Consider the following 19397-nt stretch of genomic DNA (forward strand, 5'->3'; position numbering starts at 1 on the left):
ACATGATGATGATTAAAGTGTATATAAAAATCAAAACAAAATGGCTTCTTCAAATAGGAATATTTTTCAAGTTTAAATGAATATCTTAAATAATTTAATTAAAAATAAAATAACTGACACATCATGTTCAGTGTTATTCTTTGATTACTGTCAATTAATTATGATTTTTATATTATTTTTTTTGTTTTTTGTTACTAATAAACTATAATGACTAAAAACATAACATTGCATTTTAAAACTAATGGGTGGACTTGCAAGTTTAGTACATATTGAATGTCTTTGAATAAGTTTTGTACATTTTTGTATTTCAGAAAGTTTTAAAAGGAATTATCTATATACATGTAATACCTATTTGTAGCAATCTGCAAAGTAATACTCCATTAAAATAAGGACTATAAAATTGTGATATATTTCAGAATCTGACACAAAAATGAACATAATGAAATAGAAATGATAACTTACAAATAATTAACCACAGTGGCTGGTTTTATCAGATTTCAACAATGCCATTTTCTTCAAATAGCACAAAATATGGCTTCACATTTTTCATATCCATCTCCCTGCAATTATTGCATGCTTTGAATTTGAATTTACAGGAAGTACATGACTGGGCATGTCAATTTGAAAAAGCTCATATGAGCAATGATGTAGGTTAGTTTTGAATGGTTAGAAGAAAGGAAAAACTTTTCAAAGTACAAAACTAACATAAAACTAACATGGATGATAAAAGCTCACCTGAGGTTTGAATTGCACATGTGAGCATTATGTTAGATTTTTGTGGGCACATATGAACTACCAAACTGCACATGTGAGCAACCTGATTTGCATACAATTCTTACTTGCATCTCATGTGCTTCACATGTGAAACTTGTGTGCTTTTGTTAGCAATTTCTGTATGGGACACGTACGGTTAACAAATATTTACTGAATATGAACTAGAAACTCACCAGACTAAATCTTTTTCAATCAATGTTACATATCACATTAAACTCATCCAATATTTATACTCTTTTGTATTTAAAAATTTCATAGATACACAAGAAAATTTACTCCTCACTATACACCTTATCGCTATTTGTCCGCCATTGCTGGAAATCACACAGGTTCCCGTAAAATTTTGACGTCATAAAACAAAATATCTGACGCCACAATGGAAAAGTGATTGTTGTTGACGTCAAAAGTTCAAGCGGCCGGGTCAGCCGGGATTAGCAATAAGGTGTATTGTTTCTGAATTATGGATTTCTTATTTAGCAGTAGAGTTATTTCCCTTTGACTGTAAATTTATTGCATTAAAAAGTTAATATAAAAATGATGTTGTATGATTGCCAATGAGACAACACTTCACAAAAGACAAAATGACACAGAAATTAATAAATATAAGTCACTGTACAGCCTTCAGCAATGAGCAAAGCTCAAACCTCATAATCAGCTAAATAAAGGCACTAAAATGACAAATGTAAAATAATTCAAATAAGAAAACTAATGGCTTAAAAACTGAATGAAAAACAAATATGTAACACAGCATTGAATGACAACCACTATACAAATAGAAATACATCTATCAAAAACACTGAGGGGATGTGGCCTTGCACTTGTACATCCCAACAACAAAAAGACACTTAACTACAGATTTAAAAGTACTAGGAGTTACTGACAGCTAGTTCAAAGTTCTTAAAGTTCCTAAGTTTAAGAGATCAACTCATACTTTGGCAGTTGTAGTTTTTACCTTCTATTTGAAGATCGGTCTGTTTGATTTTTGGGGTTTCCTGTTCCAGAACAAGGAATTAGTAACAAATTATTTTAGTCAGTCATTATGATTGTTTCCACCCCAAGGAATGTTACTGTCCACGAGACATTGATATAGTAATTTACATACAATGAAGTTAACTACTTCTAAAAAGTTAAATACTTTTTAAAAGAAGGTATAGACAACCTATACTTTGTGAAATGTATATTCAGTTGATTCAATTATTGAAGAGGGGATACCAGTTTTTAGGAAAATATGAAAACCTGGATACCATATTGAAAATTAAATGAAACCCCTTAGAACTTGAAAGGAAATAAACTTTATATTGTGTAGTTTATATAAAGTTTTAAACATCTAAATGCATTTCGAAAGGTGTCTGATCTACCATGTAGATTAGAGAGAAAGAAACTGAAGAAGGCATTTTGCCAAACCATCTTTACTTGTCTATAGATAACAATGGTGTTGAAGAATTTTGTGTCTCTGAAACTCTTTGAAATTTACAAATGAAACTTACCATTGACCGAAGATATAGATAGCAGGGAATCTGTATTACAGCCGATTTCATTGAGTGTGTAGCTAAAGGTAATATCTTTGGTTAGCTTGCTTGATAGCTGAACCATGAAGTCATTATAAGTTAAAGTATACTACCCTCTTTTTGAAGTAGCCTAGTCCTACAGACAGATAGATTGGTTATCTGTCGGACTAGTCTATTCTTAAAGGAGGGTAGTTTACCTAACCTAATAATGACTTCACGGTTCAGCTAGCAAGCAAGCTAAGCAAAGATAATACTTAAGCTACACACATCATATGCTTTTTTATGAATGAGCTACCCTACATTATAGAACCATGACTTAAGAATATAGGTATTTTATGGGAAAATACATGTTTGTGCAACCGAAAAACATCTGTCATCACAACAAAGAAATGTGAACAAACAATAGTTCATAGCTTTATCATTGACCAGTTAAAAGTTCTCAAAAACCATTAAAAAATAAATAAGATTTTATAAGTCTTTTACAAATGGCTTATAATTATACATGTAAAAGATTTTATAAAAAAAAATGGGGGTCCATGGGCATAATTTTTTAAGACATTCAAATGGATAAAACCAGGGTATTTCGAAAAATCTGACAAAAATGCGAAAACATGACAAGCAAACATCCTTAAACTCAGAATCACTATGGCCAGAGAACACAGCTATTTCATATTGCATTTCTTTAAGACAATAAATGGAAATTCTAAAAAATCCCTCCTGGGCTTTCTCAATAATATTTTGACAGTGTGGTGTACTACTTTTGGGACAAATTATATCAAAATTTAGCTCTAACTCAAAATATGGACAATTGTATGTAAAGGGGGTCTTCATTCTGTTGACAGCTTCTGACATACTAAATTTTAACCATTTTTAGCTGGAACAAATCTCTACTTGTATGCATATTGATATTTCTAGTCACAATATGAAGCTTTTTGTTGAGTGAGCGCAGGGAATGAGATCAAAAAGCCTTTAAAATTGTGTAGCGGAACTGATATATTACAATATCAATATGCAGATAACAAGATCAACGATTTATCAGGCTGTATATGGTCTTTTGGATGTGATTTCTTAGTTTAACCAGCAACTGGAAGTTGACATGATAATTTCATATGCTTTTTTATGAATGAGCTACCCTACATTATAGAACCATGACTTAAGAATATAGGCATTTTATGGGAAAATACATGTTTGTGCAACCGAAAATCATCACAACAAAGAAATGTAAATTCAATGCTGAATTTTGTTATGAGCTATTTTATTGTATACATATCAGACATATAAGTAAAACTATCATAAATCAAAATAATCCATGGGATTTGAATTTATACAGATTTTACCACGGCCCTTTATGCTTAATATATTACGACGAGGTGGCCCTTTATGCTTAATATATTACCATGAGGTGGCCCTTTATGCTTAATATATTACCACGAGGTGGCCCTTTATGCTTAATATATTACCATGAGGTGGCCCTTTATGCTTAATATATTACCACGAGGTGGCCCTTTATGCTTAATATATTACCATGAGGTGGCCCTTTATGCTTAATATATTACCACGAGGTGGCCCTTTATGCTTAATATATTACCATGAGGTGGCCCTTTATGCTTAATATATTACCACGAGCGACTGAGCAGAGTGATATAGACAGTGGGATGACCAATAAAAAAAAAATAGCAAGTAACACCTTGTCCAAACAAGGGACAGCTGTTTATAGACAACGGAAATCAAGAGATGATAACTGTGTTCCCATACAGACAAATATATCAACAGAATATAGGTCGGTGTTCCATATTTTTTTCCCTGTAGATGGTCCGAGACCACAATTGTCGTCCCTTGATTTTTGTTGTTCACAAATATAGTCCCTAGTGTTGACAGTGGGTTACTTGCCATTAATTTTTATACCCCTTCCAAATCTATTTTTCCATGTTTAATGCCTCAAATTGCAAGTAGGGGGTTGAAATTACACTGGGTCCAGAATTTTAAAGGAAAGTAGTGATTTGGTCCAGCTGAAAAAGGTTTAAAATTAGCACTTAGGAAGCTGTCAAAAGATTTCAAGACGCCCTAAACATAAAATTGTCCATATTTTGAGTTAGAGCCGATGAAGTTTTCTATAACTTTTATATAATTTGTCCCAAAAGTAGTACAACACCCTGTAAAAGTTTCTTTGAGAAAGCGCAGGTGGGATTTTTTTTATTTTCATTTATGTTCTAAAAGAAATGCGCTACGAAATAATTGTGGTCTTGGACCAGATGAGAGATCTGTAGAACGTTTTGATGCAAATTTTGGTATGAGACGACTATGACTTATTTTTATTTTTCTGGATACAATTGCATATGTTGGGGACCATCAATGAATCTGCTTTTGGAATAGCATTGGATGGCTATTCTTACCCTAAACTTTATTTGGGTCCCTTTTTGGAAATAGATGTGATTGCATATTTATTCATCCCACACAGCCAAACAGAAAAACCTCAGCTAATTTTAAAACTTGAGAATGGAAATGGGGAATGTGTCAAATAGGCAACAACACAATCAAAGAGAAGAAAACAGCAGAGACCTCCAGAATGTGTGTTATTTCTACTAGTACATGCATGTCTATCAGGGGCTGGTTTTCTTCACTGTGATCATAATTTTTGACCTTGGTACACAAGCACATTTTGATATGAACATATCTGTTTATGTAGTTCATAGGTGTTTCTCGTTTCTTATTTTTATATAAATTAGAATGGTTTTACACTAGTAATTTTTGGGGCCCTTTATAGCTTACTGTTCGATGTGAGCCAAGGCTCTGTGTTGATGGCTGTACCTAGACCTATAATGGTTTACTTTTATAAATTTTTACTTGGATGGAGAGTTGGCTCATTGGCACTCGTACCACATCTTCCTATATTCATATTTATTTTGGTACAAATGTAAATTATGATTCTTGACACTAAAAATTTATAGTACAGTTTTAATGCAAATAACTTTTGTATACAAAACAGACTAATTTCTATTTTTCATACACTTTATATTTGCCTAATGTTTGTGTAAGGAAGAGACTACAGATTTTGCATAAGTCTGTCTTTTTTCAGATTGTCTGTTACAATAGGTCTTTCAAATGTAATATATTTTGTCAATTAAAAAAAAACACCTTTATGATGGTTGGACAGGGTTTAAGGTGGTATTGGAGTCTAAATTCAAAATGATAGAATTTGTTCTTTACTTTATCAAAATGTATCATATATTGTAATATGATAAAAGATATAATAAAAATGATAGAATTGTGAAATGAAAATAAAAAGAAGAAAGAATTTCAAAAGAAGCGTTAGGATCACCAAGTGTTTTTTCCAGCTAAAATGGAAATTGGCAAAATTTCATGTAGATTCCTTCAGGATTCACTATTTCCGAGTTATCTCCCCTGAAAATGCTTATTACAAAAACATAAATCCAGCCAAAAAATCTATGGTTGTAAAAATATTGAATATTTACAAGATAAATCGTATAAATTTATTCATTTAAATGAAATTTTAGATTTGTTATCTACATTCATCATCACATTTTGCTCATTTAAGTTCTCTGTTATTTGAAATCCAAGATGGCGAAAGACATCAATCCCACCTTAAATTGAAATTTAACACGATACATCATTGTCATAGGCGGATCCAGGGGGGTGTCAAATCTTTTGTTGATAAAATTTGGTTGATTATATAGGGAATCACTGAAGCATGACTGGAGCCCACCCCCCTCCAGATTTTTAGATTTAAATTCACTTCTGTTGTCCTCATTTTATTATGAAATGTACATAGAAAATATTCCAAAGAAAGTATTTGACCTTTAAGTCCTAAATATTTCATACAGAATAATATAGTATGCAGCAGACAAAAAAATAAATAGGAAATTAAACAATAGTTTAAAATTTTAATGTTCCAAATACTCCAAAGTATTTTATTACTTTTTCTACGAAAAAAATATTGAAAAATTATTGGTCCTAAACAAGTTGATTTCCTTGTAATCAGGATGTATTGGAAATGGATAATGACAGCTTGGAAATTCATTTTGCTTTGTATTATTTATATTATCAGAATAAAAACTTAAGCATGCATGTCCATCAAATTGTTTCATATGACTTCTGTTATTTGATAATTAAACTATTTAGTTTTGTTTTAATTTTGATAAAAGGAGATGAGGATTATGGGCTAGAGTTTGTTAAATATTTTATTCTAGTATTATTTATAATTATTTATACTCTTTTATGTACAGATAATGCATGATGAAGTTAGTGAGACAGAAAATATCAGGAAAAACTTATCCATAGAGAGGATGATTGTGGAAGGATGTGATATTCTTTTGGATGTAAACCAAACCTTTGTAAGGCAAGGTATGTACAAATTCAATCTTTTTCATTTAGGGGGGGCCCAAGAGCATAAATCCATTTTTGTTTTTTAAATATATAGGTCACTCAGATGAGTTAAAAAGGATATATCAATTTAAATGCCAAAAAATGGCATTTTAGCACCAAAGAGAGTTCATTTGGAGCTTTTTCAATGATATAAACATTTTAAAAGTCATCTGGAGCCAAAACGAATTGATTTTTGTTGTTGATTTTTGTACCATATCATAATGTAACAACTAAAAGTGTAATAGATAAAAGGAGTGTTAAAGGACGATTTTGGCCTCAAAGTTCAGGTTCATCTAACCAAAGATTTTGTACACTTTTTAAACACTTAAGTGTCTATTTCAATTGATTCAATTAGTTTATATGAAAGATTTTTACTGATTTAATCATAAAAAACGCTCCGATTCAAGCTTAAATATGAAAAATCTATCAAATATGCCAAAACACGTCACTTTTCAGATGGTTTATGTCAACTAGAGGCTCTAAAGAGCCTGTGTCGCTCACCTTGGTCTATGTGCATATTAAACAAAGGACACAAATGGATTCATGACAAAATTCTATTTTGGTGATGGTGATGTGTTTGAAGTTCTTACTTTACTGAACGATTTTGCTTCTTACAATTATATCTATAATGAACTTTGCCCATTAGTAACAGAGAACTATATTTGGTAAAAATTTACATAAATTTACCAAATTAATGAAAATTGTTAAAAATTGACTATAAAGGACAATAACTCCTTAAGGGGTCAATTGACCATTTAGGTCATGTTGACTTATTTGTAGATCTTACTTTGCTGAACATTATTGCTGTTTACAGTTTATCGCTATCTATAATAGTATTCAAGATAACCAAAAACGGCAAAATTTCTTTAAAAATTACCAATTGGAGGGCAGCAACCCAACAACCAGTTGTCCAATTCATCTGAAAAATTCAGGGCAGATAGATATTGACTTGATTAACAATTTAACTTCTTGTCAGATTTGCTCTAGATGCTTTGGTTTCATAGTTATAAGCCAAAAACTGCATTTTACCCCTATGTTCTATTTTTAGCCGTGGCGGCCATCTTGGTTGAATGGCCAGGTCATCGGACACATTTTTCAAACTAGATACCCCAAAGATGATTGTGGCCTAGTAGTTTCAGTGGAGATTTTGTAAAAGATTACTTAGATTTATGAAAAATGGTTAAAGATTGACTATAAAGGGCAATAACTCCTAAAGGGGTCAACTGACCATTTTGGTCATGTTGACTTATTTGTAGATCTTACTTTGCTGAACATTATTGCTGTTTACAATTTATCTCTATCTATAATAATATTCAAGATAATAACCAAAAACAGCAAAATTTCCTCAAAATTACCAATTCAGGGGCAGCAACCCAACAACCGATTGACCGATTCATCTGAAAATTTCAGGGCAGATAGATCTTGACCTGATAAACATTTTTATCCCCATGTCAGATTTCCTCAAAATGCTTTGGTTTTTGAGTTATAAGCCAAAAACTGCATTTTACCCCTATGTTCTATTTTTAGCGGTGGCGGCCATCTTGGTTGGTTGACCAGGTCACGCCACACATTTTTTAAACTAGATACCCCAAAGATGATTGTGGCCAAGTTTGGATTAATTTGGCCCAGTAGTTTCAGAGGAGAAGATTTTTGTAAAAGATTACTTTAATTTACGAAAAATGGTTAAGAATTGACTATAAAGGGCAATAACTCCTAAACGGGTCAACTGACCATTTTGGTCATGTTGACTTATTTGTAGATCTTACTTTGCTGAACATTATTGCTGTTTACAGTTTATCTCTATCTATAATAATATTCAAGATAATAACCAAAAACACCAAAATTTCCTCAAAATTACCAATTCAGGGGCAGCAACCCAACAACCGATTGACCGATTCATCTGAAAATTTCAGGGCAGATAGATCTTGACCTGATAAACATTTTTATCCCATGTCAGATTTCCTCAAAATGCTTTGGTTTTTGAGTTATAAGCCAAAAACTGCATTTTACCCCTTTGTTCTATTTTTAGCCGTGGCGGCCATCTTGGTTGGTTGACCAGGTCACGCCACACATTTTTTAAACTAGCTACCCCAAAGATGATTGTGGCCAAGTTTGGATTAATTTGGCCCAGTAGTTTCAGAGGAGAAGATTTTTGTAAAAGATTACTTTAATTAACGAAAAATGGTTAAAAATTGACTATAAAGGGCAATAACTCCTAAACGGGTCAACTGACCATTTTGGTCATGTTGACTTATTTGTAGATCTTACTTTGCTGAACATTATTGCTGTTTACAGTTTATCTCTATCTATAATAATATTCAAGATAATAACCAAAAACAGCAAAATTTCCTCAAAATTACCAATTCAGGGGCAGCAACCCAACAACCGATTGACCGATTCATCTGAAAATTTCAGGGCAGATAGATCTTGACCTGGTAAACATATTTACCCCATGTCAGATTTGCTCTAAATGCTTTGGTTTTTGAGTTATAAGCCAAAAACTGCATTTTACCCCTATGTTCTATTTTTAGCCGTGGCGGCCATCTTGGTTGGTTGACCGGGTCACGCCACACATTTTTTAAACTAGATACCCCAATGATGATTGTGGCCAAGTTTGGTTTGATTTGGCCCAGTAGTTTCAGAGGAGAAGATTTTTGTAAAAGTTAACGACGACGGACGCCGGACGACGGATGACGACGGACGACGACGACGGACGCCGGACGCAAAGTGATGGGAATAGCTCACTTGGCCCTTTGGGCCAGGTGAGCTAAAAATGAAAGTGGCCGCATCCGTGTTCATCCTCAACCTTTATGTATAATATGTATTATCATCAAATGCAACTTATATTTCAATATTATGAATGAACACGAATGTGTCCACTTTCATTTAAGACGGAAACCGTCCTAAATTGAACTAAAATGCTAAAACTGTGAAGATTTCAGTAATTTTGCATGACTTAATGATGATAATACCCGATATATGTGTATTGTATTGTCAAAAACAGCCCATATTTATGTAGCAGAAGCTTTCTACTTTCCAGTAAATAGCTAAAAGATTACATTTTCACAATTTTGTGAAACTGCTATATTTTGGGGCCAAAAAGGGGTCCTACTGAACCTACTCCTTTGTAATGAAAAAAAAATGTTTAAAATATGGCTGAAATTTTTGTACCCTCAAGCTTCCTTAATACAATTACTGAATTAATGTTCCCCTATATTTGTAAGTAAAAAGAAATTAGATTTAAAATTAGCAATTAAGGGTATAAAAGTTTTGCCCCTATATTAATCCTTCAGTCACAGTCTGTAAATCTGTTATATAGTTTCAGTCTGCCAATTTATTAGTCATTCTCAGTCTGCCAGTCTGTTAGTCTCAGTTTCAATATCTCAAGTCAAACAGTCTACAAATCAATAAGTATCAGTCTGTCAGTCTGTCTTATTCTTTCTGTCAATCAATCAATATTTCAGTCTACATCTGTCAGTCATAGTCTAAGTCTGTCACTCAGTCAAAGTCTGTCAGTTATTTTCAGTTTGCAAGTCTGTCAATCCCATTTGGGAAGAAAATTGATCTCAGTGTGTCAGTTAGAATCAGTCTGTCAATCAGTAGCAGTCAGTCTGTCTGTCAGTAAGTTTCAGTCTGCAAGTCATTTGGTCTCACTCTGTCAGTCCATAGGGCCCAGTCTGCAAGTCAATTGGTCTCACTCTGTCAGTCAGTGTTAGTCCATCAGTCAATAGGGCCCAGTCTGCAAGTCAATTGGTCTCTCTCTGTCAGTCAGTTTTAGTCTGTCAGTCAATAGGGCCCAGTCTGCAAGCCATTTGGTCTCACTCTGTCAGTCAATAGGGCCCAGTCTGCAAGTCAATTGGTCTCACTCTGTCAGTCAGTTTTAGTCCGTCAGTCAATAGGGCCCAGTATGCAAGTCAATTGGTCTCACTCTGTCAGTCAGTGTTAGTCTGTCAGTCAATAGGGCCCAGTATGCAAGTCATTTGGTCTCACTCTGTCAGTCAGTGTTAGTCCATCAGTCAATAGGGCCCAGTCTGCAAGTCAATTGGTCTCACTCTGTCAGTCAGTGTTAGTCTGTCAGTCAATAGGGCCCAGTCTGCAAGTCAATTGGTCTCACTCTGTCAGTCAGTGTTAGTCTGTCAGTCAATAGGGCCCAGTCTGCAAGTCATTTGGTTTCACTCTGTCAGTCAGTGTTAGTCCGTCAGTCAATAGGGCCTAGTCTGCAAGTCAATTGTTCTCACTCTGTCAGTCAGTGTTAGTCTGTCAGTCAATAGGGCCCAGTCTGCAAGTCATTTGGTCTCACTCTGTCAGTCAGTGTTAGTCCGTCAGTCAATATGGCCCAGTCTGCAAGTCAATTGGTCTCACTCTGTCAGTCAGTGTTAGTCTGTCAGTCAATAGGGCCCAGTCTGCAAGTCAATTGGTCTCACTCTGTCAGTCAGTGTTAGTCCGTCAGTCAATAGGGCCCAGTCTGCAAGTCAATTAGTCTCACTCTGTCAGTCAGTGTTAGTCCGTCAGTCAATAGGGCCCAGTCTGCAAGTCATTTGGTCTCACTCTGTCAGTCAGTGTTAGTCCGTCAGTCAATATGGCCCAGTCTGCAAGTCATTTGGTCTCACTCTGTCAGTCAGTTTTAGTTTGTCAGTCAATAGGGCCCAGTCTACAAGTCAATTGGTCTCACTCTGTCAGTCAGTGTTAGTCTGCCAGTCAATAGGGCCCAGTCTGCAAGTCAATTTGTCTCACTCTGTCAGTCAGTGTTAGTCCGTCAGTCAATAGGGCCCAGTCTGCAAGTCATTTTGTCTCACTCTGTCAGTCAGTGTTAGTCTGTAAGTCAATAGGGCCCAGTCTGCAAGTCAATTTGTCTCACTTTGTCAGTCAGTGTTAGTCTGTCAGTCAATAGGGCCCAGTCTTCAAGTCAATTGGTCTCACTCTGTCAGTCAGTGTTAGTCCGTCAGTCAATAGGACCCAGTCTGCAAGTCAATTGGTCTCACTCTGTCAGTCAGTATTAGTCTGTCAGTCAATATGGCCCAGTCTGCAAGTCAATTGGTCTCACTATGTTAGTCAGTGTTAGTCCATCAGTCAATAGGGCCCAGTCTGCAAGTCATTTGGTCTCACTCTGTCAGTCAGTGTTAGTCCGTCAGTCAATATGGTCCAGTCTGCAAGTCATTTGGTCTCACTCTGTCAGTCAGTTTTAGTCTGTCAGTCAAAAGGGCCCAGTATGCAAGTCATTTGGTCTCACTCTGTCAGTCAGTGTTAGTCTGTCAGTCAAAAGGGCCCAGTATGCAAGTCATTTGGTCTCACTCTGTCAGTCAGTGTTAGTCCGTCAGTCAATATGGCCCAGTCTGCAAGTCATTTGGTCTCACTCTGTCAGTCAGTTTTAGTCCGTCAGTCAATAGGGCCCAGTCTGCAAGTCATTTGGTCTCACTCTGTCAGTCAGTTTTAGTCTGTCAGTCAAAAGGGCCCAGTATGCAAGTCATTTGGTCTCACTCTGTCAGTCAGTGTTAGTCCGTCAGTCAATATGGCCCAGTCTGCAAGTCAATTGGTCTCACTCTGTCAGTCAGTGTTAGTCTGTCAGTCAATAGGGCCCAGTCTGCAAGTCAATTGGTCTCACTCTGTCAGTCAGTGTTAGTCTGTCAGTCAATAGGGCCCAGTCTGCAAGTCAATTGGTCTCACTCTGTCAGTCAGTGTTAGTCTGTCAGTCAATAGGGCCCAGTCTGCAAGTCAATTGGTCTCACTCTGTCAGTCAGTGTTAGTCTGTCAGTCAATAGGGCCCAGTCTGCAAGTCAATTGGTCTCACTCTGTCAGTCAGTCAATTCCAGTCTGCCAGTCAATGGGACCCAGTCTGCAAGTCAATTGGTATTAGTCTGTCTGTCACTCAATTTCAGTCTGCCAGTCAATAGGGCCCAGTCTGCAAGTCAATTGGTATTAGTCTGTCTGTCACTCAATTTCAGTCTGCCAGTCTGTCAATCTGTCAGTCAGACTATCTTAGGTTAGTCAAACTAGGTATCCAACTTCATCATGGACTGAGGGTGACACATATACCAAAGTCAGGTCACAAACATACTTTGACTCTAACCTTTGATTCCTAGAGTAAAACCTTGTCTAAAATTATGTCCAGGCCATATCTTATGAACCTTAAACTTCGATTAACCAAACACTTGGCATGCAGTTGCATCATGGGTTGTAGGGGTGGTGTCATAACTGAAAGTCAATGACTCTGACCTTGACTTTGACCTTTATGCCCTATCATAGTAACACTGTTTCTGGGACATATCTTTTGAACCTTAAATTTTTTTTGTAACCCAAATGCTTTGGTGTGTCATATACAAAAGTCAGTTTACTACTATACTCTTGACCCTTATGATAGCAAGCACATGAAGCAACTGGATACCAAGATTGGCTAATAAAAGGTAAACGGTTCGAAAGATGTCTGGGAAACTGTTTTACTATGTTAGGAGTGGAAGTCAGGTCAGAGAAATTGACAATTGACTTTGATTTATGACATCCCCCCTCCCTATAGTGGTATGGTCCTATTGTGTCATTCTTTCTGATCTGTGTAAGTTGGCTGGCCCTAAGTCAGAAATCATGAATTATTGTACAATTATCTTTTTAAAACATGTCAAATTCAAAACAATAATGTTCAAATGTTTCAGAGATGTTAATACCAAGAAAAATAATTAAGAAGTAAGGGTCCTATTGACCCTTTTATTATAACTATTTTTTTTAGGTTAAACTGGATGAACAGCTGTTGATTCTTTAGAAAAAAAATAGTTTTCTTTCTATTTATAATTATTTTCTTAGAGTACATTTCTATTATGACTACTGAAGTCAAAAGTACAGTCATGTCCATTCTAATATGTTTTTAAAACAAGATGTTACAAAAATATTTGTAGATTGTTCAATCATCATCAATGGTTGTCATCTAGTCGGATTAAAAAGTCTGAATTAACCACAAATCTATTGCATTGATATAGAGTCATTCAGTAGTATTTTAGTATATTTTTTTCATGTGGTATAATTTTCATTGAGAAAACTATCCACTAGAGTTCAAAGGATGAAGATAGGAGAAATATTTGGTCACATTTTTGCCTTCAACAATGAGTTTAAAAAAAACAATGGATTTTTTTTTGGCATACTTGATTTGCATAGGATTTTTCAATAAAATGCTGATAATATGCTTTAGAGTACTAATGCATTGCATAAACAAATATTTCATCAAATAAAGTTAAGTCAGATATTCTTATGAATATCCTTCATATTGAATACAAATTTTATTAAGTCTGATACAGACATTTCATAGTCAAAGCGTTTCAACTGAGGTACTACACAGGTGTCAAAAGGCGTCATTATGGAGTAAAGGGGATGCATCAAAAGGCGTCATTATGGAGTAAAGGGGATGCATCAAAAGGCGTTGTTATGGAGGAAAGGGTTAAGGATGAAAAAACTGATGTACAAATTCCCTTACATATCCTTTTTCCAGGGTTACGTCATTTACTGACAGAATGAACACACTAGTTTGAAGATGAAATACACTAGTTCATTTCATGTACTGAAAGATCTGCAGGCTGGGAATAAAAGGGCAGTGTGACCTTCAGCCATCAAATTGTGTCTGTCGTCTGTCTGCCCATTATCTGTCATCTTAACACTTTTGTTATATAAAACTTCTTATAAATTGCTTAATGATTTGAAACCAATGTTTTTCTACCTTATCTATAGGATATCAACTACGAGCTTTTTGATTTATGTCCAGGTTCATCAACCAAAATGGCTGGCCGGTCTAAAAATAGAACATAGGTGCCAAACTACAGTTTTGGACTAACTTCTGAAACTATGTAGTAATTAGAAAAAAACTCATTGAGAAAAATGGTCAGCACAACAAGTTCTATCTGAATGTTTTGGTAAAATCTGCCCACCTGTTTAGAGTTGATGCCCCTGAAATGATGATTTTTATGCAGTTAAGCTGCATTATGCGAGCACCCTAGATTTGTGTTCTACCCAATAAAGCCTGAAATATTTGCCATGGTTATTATCTAGCTTGCTACTGTATTATATATAACTAATTGAACACTTTTTTAATACTTTTTATTCTGGATTACAAAAAAAATAACCAGAAAAACCTTAAATGATCGTCGATTTATCCAAAAGTTTTAAAGTTACACATAGGAAGTAGTGCTTTTTAAGAATCTTTGTGTAGTTCATTAGGACTTGTGCTTTTAGCTAAGATGTCAAAGAACAATTGTATGAAATATTTAATCGCCGAAAATCTCTTAAGACAAGTAGTTTAGATTTCCCAAATGACAAAAGTCGTAGGAATATTGTTTGTCATCAATACGTAGTACAACTACGTCAGTAGTCTATTATATAATAAGTTCAACTGTTCATGCTGTTGGCGGCAATTTCAAATTAGAAAAAGAAATTTTCGTAGCTTTTCAATTTGGAGGCAGGTGTTCAAATTAGCGGTGGTCCGAGGTCTGCGACCTTCCACTTTTGCAAGCGGAATTTCGACTAGGATAGTTGGTTTCTACATTTAGCTACGACCGACGTAGTCACCTTCCATTTGAAAGAAAATAAGAAATTACTTTGCAAACCTTTTCACCATGTTCACCAAAGTCTCCAATTAAACGAGCTAAAACTTATTTTTATCATTATTATTCATGACTGCGATGTTCATTTTGTTCAACCGCTAGCTTTATATAGAAAATCGCCGACAAATATTGTATAAATTCGAGTAAAATCGTATCTGATTGACAAAAACAACATTGTAAACACATAACAATGGCGGCCGTGAAGACAAAATTTTACAAAATCGGATCTGAATCCGGAAGCGGATAAGGGTAATTCCGGGTTTGGCGATCATTTTCAAAATAAATCCAAGCAGGTGAAAAAAAATACATCTATGCATGGTAAATGAATATAAACACTAGTATTATAAACCAAAAGATATATGTAAAAGAAAGAAATAGCAGAAAAATATTTTATTCAGAAACTCAAAATTACTTTTGGACAAATTTTGATTTAAAAATCCAATACAACGTGACAGCTGGGAACAGTATATCTAACAATATACATGGTCATGGTCAGAGTCTAAATTTTCTTTATAAATGATAAATGATGATAATGCATGTGAGATGCTTTTAAAGTGTAAACATATTACTGCAATTTCGAGGGGTTATTTGTTTTTTCTCAATTTTGAAGGGTCAATTAAAGGGTCAGTTAAAGTAGCTGAAAGTTTCTTTCTTTATTTTCACAAATAATGCAACTATATTATATATACCTTAATGTAAGTAAATCATATGATATATAGGTGGCATTCTTTGGGCCACTCTACCCCCTCCTGTTTGATAACTTGGAAACGGTCCAGCTCCCCACCCCTAAACCATATGAGGGTCAGATCTAGGATTTTAGGTTAAGAGGGGCGCAAACTTAAATTTTCGACGAGCAGAGCGAGGCTAAAAAAAATTTAGGTAAAATTATCGGAATATTCTTTATTAAGCTGAGAACAACCCATGCTTTGCAAATTTAAGGGGGTGCAAGCCCACAACCCTCCCCTGTCTGAATCCGCCCCTGCATATATTCAAGTATAGGACAATATAATAAATAAAAAATGAAATATAGGGGGAGTCCCTGGAGTTACCCCACCCCCTCCTGTTTGAGAACTTGGAAACGGTCGAGATCCACACCCCTTAACCATATATATTCATGTTTTTGACAATATAAAAAAATCAAATGAAATATAGGAAGAGTCGCTAGGGGTCACTCCACCCCTCCTGTTTTAGAATTTAAAAATGGTCGAGATCCCCACCCCTAAACCATATCTATTCATGTATGGGACAATATAACAAATCAGATGATATATAGGGGAGTCCCTTGGGTCACCCCACCCCCTCCTGTTCGAGAATTTGAAACCCATTGAGATCGCCACCCCTTAACCATATATATTCATGTACAGGACAATATAACAATTCAAATGAAAGATAGGGGGAGTCCCTGAGGTCACCGTTCACCTTCCTGTTTGAGAACTTGGAAATGGTCAAGATCCTTACCCCTAAACCATATATACTCATGTATGGGACAATTTAACAAATCAAATGAAATATAGGGGAAGTCCCTGTGGTCATACCAACCCTCCTGTTTGAAAACTTGAAAACGGTCGAGATCCCCACACCAAAACAATATATATTCATGTATGGGACAATATAACTAATTAAATGAAATATAGGGGGAGTCCCTGGGGTCACCCTACCCCTCCTGTTTGAGAACTTGAAAACCAATGAGATCCCCACCCCTAAACCGTATATATTCATGTATGGGACAATATAAGAAATAAAATGAAATGTAGGGGAAGTCCCTAGGGTCACCCTTCCCCCCAGTGGCGGATCCAGAAATTTTCATAAGTGGGGCCCACTGACTGACCTAAGAGGGGCCCGCTCCAGTCACGCTTCAGTGATTCCCTATATAAGCAACCAATTTTTTTTCCCAAAAAAGGGGGGCCGGGCCCCCTGCCCCCCTAAATCCTCTGCCTACCCCTACCTGTTTGAGAACTTGAAAACCGTTGAGATCCCCGCCCCTAAATTATATATACTCATATGTATGGGACAAAATAACAAATCATTTACATTTACTATGGGCAGGTCAGTCAGACCTCACCTTTGATCCCTGTTGTAGTGAACATTTGTCTGATTCGTGTCTCATAACTTTTGTACTACACTATAGAACACAAACTCAGTTTTCTTTCCAGGGAAACCAGTCCATTCATACTATTACATGTTCATACTAAGTCAAATTAAACTTCTAGCAGTCAAATAAAACCAAGGTTAACTACCAAGTAGAACAACTGCAATCATTGGGAACTTGTACCACTGCAGACTCACCATAAAAAATATACATTGATATATGCATTGCTTTTGAAACCTTGATAACAGATAAATTATTTGCCTTAATAAATAATCATTAGATAAACATGAATGTACTCATATATGAATGTTTAATGTTGAGGCAACATTGTAACAGTTTTCATAATTACGGTTGCCTTGGTTTTTGGTTAACTGCCTTCAGCGCTTCCAGCGCTTTGATTTACTTTTTCCTCATTTTCATGCCGTTGTTTCAAAAAAGAGCAAGGTTAAAAGTGTAATTTTCAAAATAAACATATGCAAAGCAAGATCTACTCTGGAAATTTGAGAATAATCTGTCAATCTGTTTTGTAGTTATTGCCTCTGATTGCCTCTGATGGGTATTACATCTATGCTCTGATGTATTCATTATTTGCCAGTTTTTGGCCGTTATTGAGAAAATGATAGAAGCTAGGTAAAACTGCAAAATTTAATGACAAGATCCACAACACTTTTATGAATTATTGCCTCTGAAATTTTTATCTGTGTCTTGCAAAACAAACCTATGTCAAAAAGCAAGACATTAATTAAAAACTAATTGTTCAGAGAACAATTGAAGGTCTTTCCTCTAGTAAAGATCTATTTTGATATTAAAATATGAAAAATAAGTTTAAAATGCTAGTTCCTATGGCTTTATGATGTAAAAATATGAATTTTAAACAAAGATCAAAATCTAGAACGTCAAATTTACTGATGACCTTGACCTGAATTTCAAGGTCATAAACCAAGGACCCCAAATCAAAAGACCATAGGTCTGTAATATGTATAGTTAATGAGTTATGTCACTTTATGTTTAATTCTAAATATAGGAGGGGCAAAAACTCCGATTTAATGTCTACGCACCCTTTTAACTAAAATTTACAAGTTATGACATGTAGCAATTGACAATTTATCAAAAACATGTTGTCAGTATCTTGTAAGGTTTATAAAATTAGTGAAAATAAGCCAAAATCAAAATTTAGAATATTTGAATATTTTTTACCTTGACCTAATTTTCATTTTTTAGACCAAGGATCTCAAATCAGAAGACCTTAGGTCTCTATCACTTATGGTTTACCAGTTAGAAATGAATATCACTTAAATCAAATACTAAACTCCCATTTATTGTGTACTCACCCTTTCAACCAAAATTTTGTAGTTAGGACATGTTGCAACTAACAATTAAGTAAAAGTAATTTGTCAATATGTTATACGGTTATTGAAAATAAGTAAACTTAGGCCAATATCAAAATAGAATATGACCTAGACCTTTGACCTTGACCTAATTTTCATTTTTTTGGACCAAGGACCTCAAATCCAAAGACCCTTGGCCAATATCTCTTATGGTTTAACAGTTAGGAATGCATATCACTAGAATCAAATGAAAAGGGGGGAATAACTCTTATATGGAGTTTCCGTATAGCTTTGGTCCAAATGAATATCTTTATCCTGAAGATGTAACGAGCAATTTGGTAAAATAAATTTGTCATAATCTTTTACGGTTGCGAAGGAGTAGTGGCCACAAGAAAAACAGTGTTTGGGGAGATAACTCTTACAACGTAAAGTATTTGTTTATGCAGTTGTCAGTTTTAAAAGTGTATAAACTATACGGTATCATATTCCAAATATCTACGCGACATCTTTTGAAACATCAATACTACGCAAGAAAAAAATTAGGCGGAAGAAATATTAATAATAATCAGAACGGAAAGCTAGAAAGACCTAATTATGCTATTTTCTTGCTGCAGCAATGTAGTTTGTGATCAGGTCAGTTTATAGGCAACCACTAGTAGTAGGTCAATAATATATGGTATGCCCTTACCAAAAAGTGCTAACATGTTGCACATAAGTTGCACATAAGATGCTCACGTTA

The 19397-nt window shown here is 35.1% G+C and overlaps 1 protein-coding gene across 13 annotated transcripts in view; it reads left to right on the forward strand.

The window, feature by feature from the left end:
• Positions 1-19397, forward strand: part of LOC139521193 (ras-specific guanine nucleotide-releasing factor 2-like) — a 168687-nt gene that overhangs the window by 80053 nt on the left and 69237 nt on the right. For all 13 annotated transcript variants that reach the window (XM_071314533.1, XM_071314534.1, XM_071314536.1 and 10 more), the window contains one exon: positions 6527-6644. In XM_071314533.1, the coding sequence (XP_071170634.1) occupies positions 6527-6644 (118 nt within the window). The remainder of the gene's footprint in view (positions 1-6526; positions 6645-19397) is intronic.

This window comes from Mytilus edulis, chromosome 4 (assembly GCF_963676685.1).
Source record: "Mytilus edulis chromosome 4, xbMytEdul2.2, whole genome shotgun sequence".
Lineage (NCBI taxonomy): Eukaryota > Metazoa > Mollusca > Bivalvia > Mytilida > Mytilidae > Mytilus > Mytilus edulis.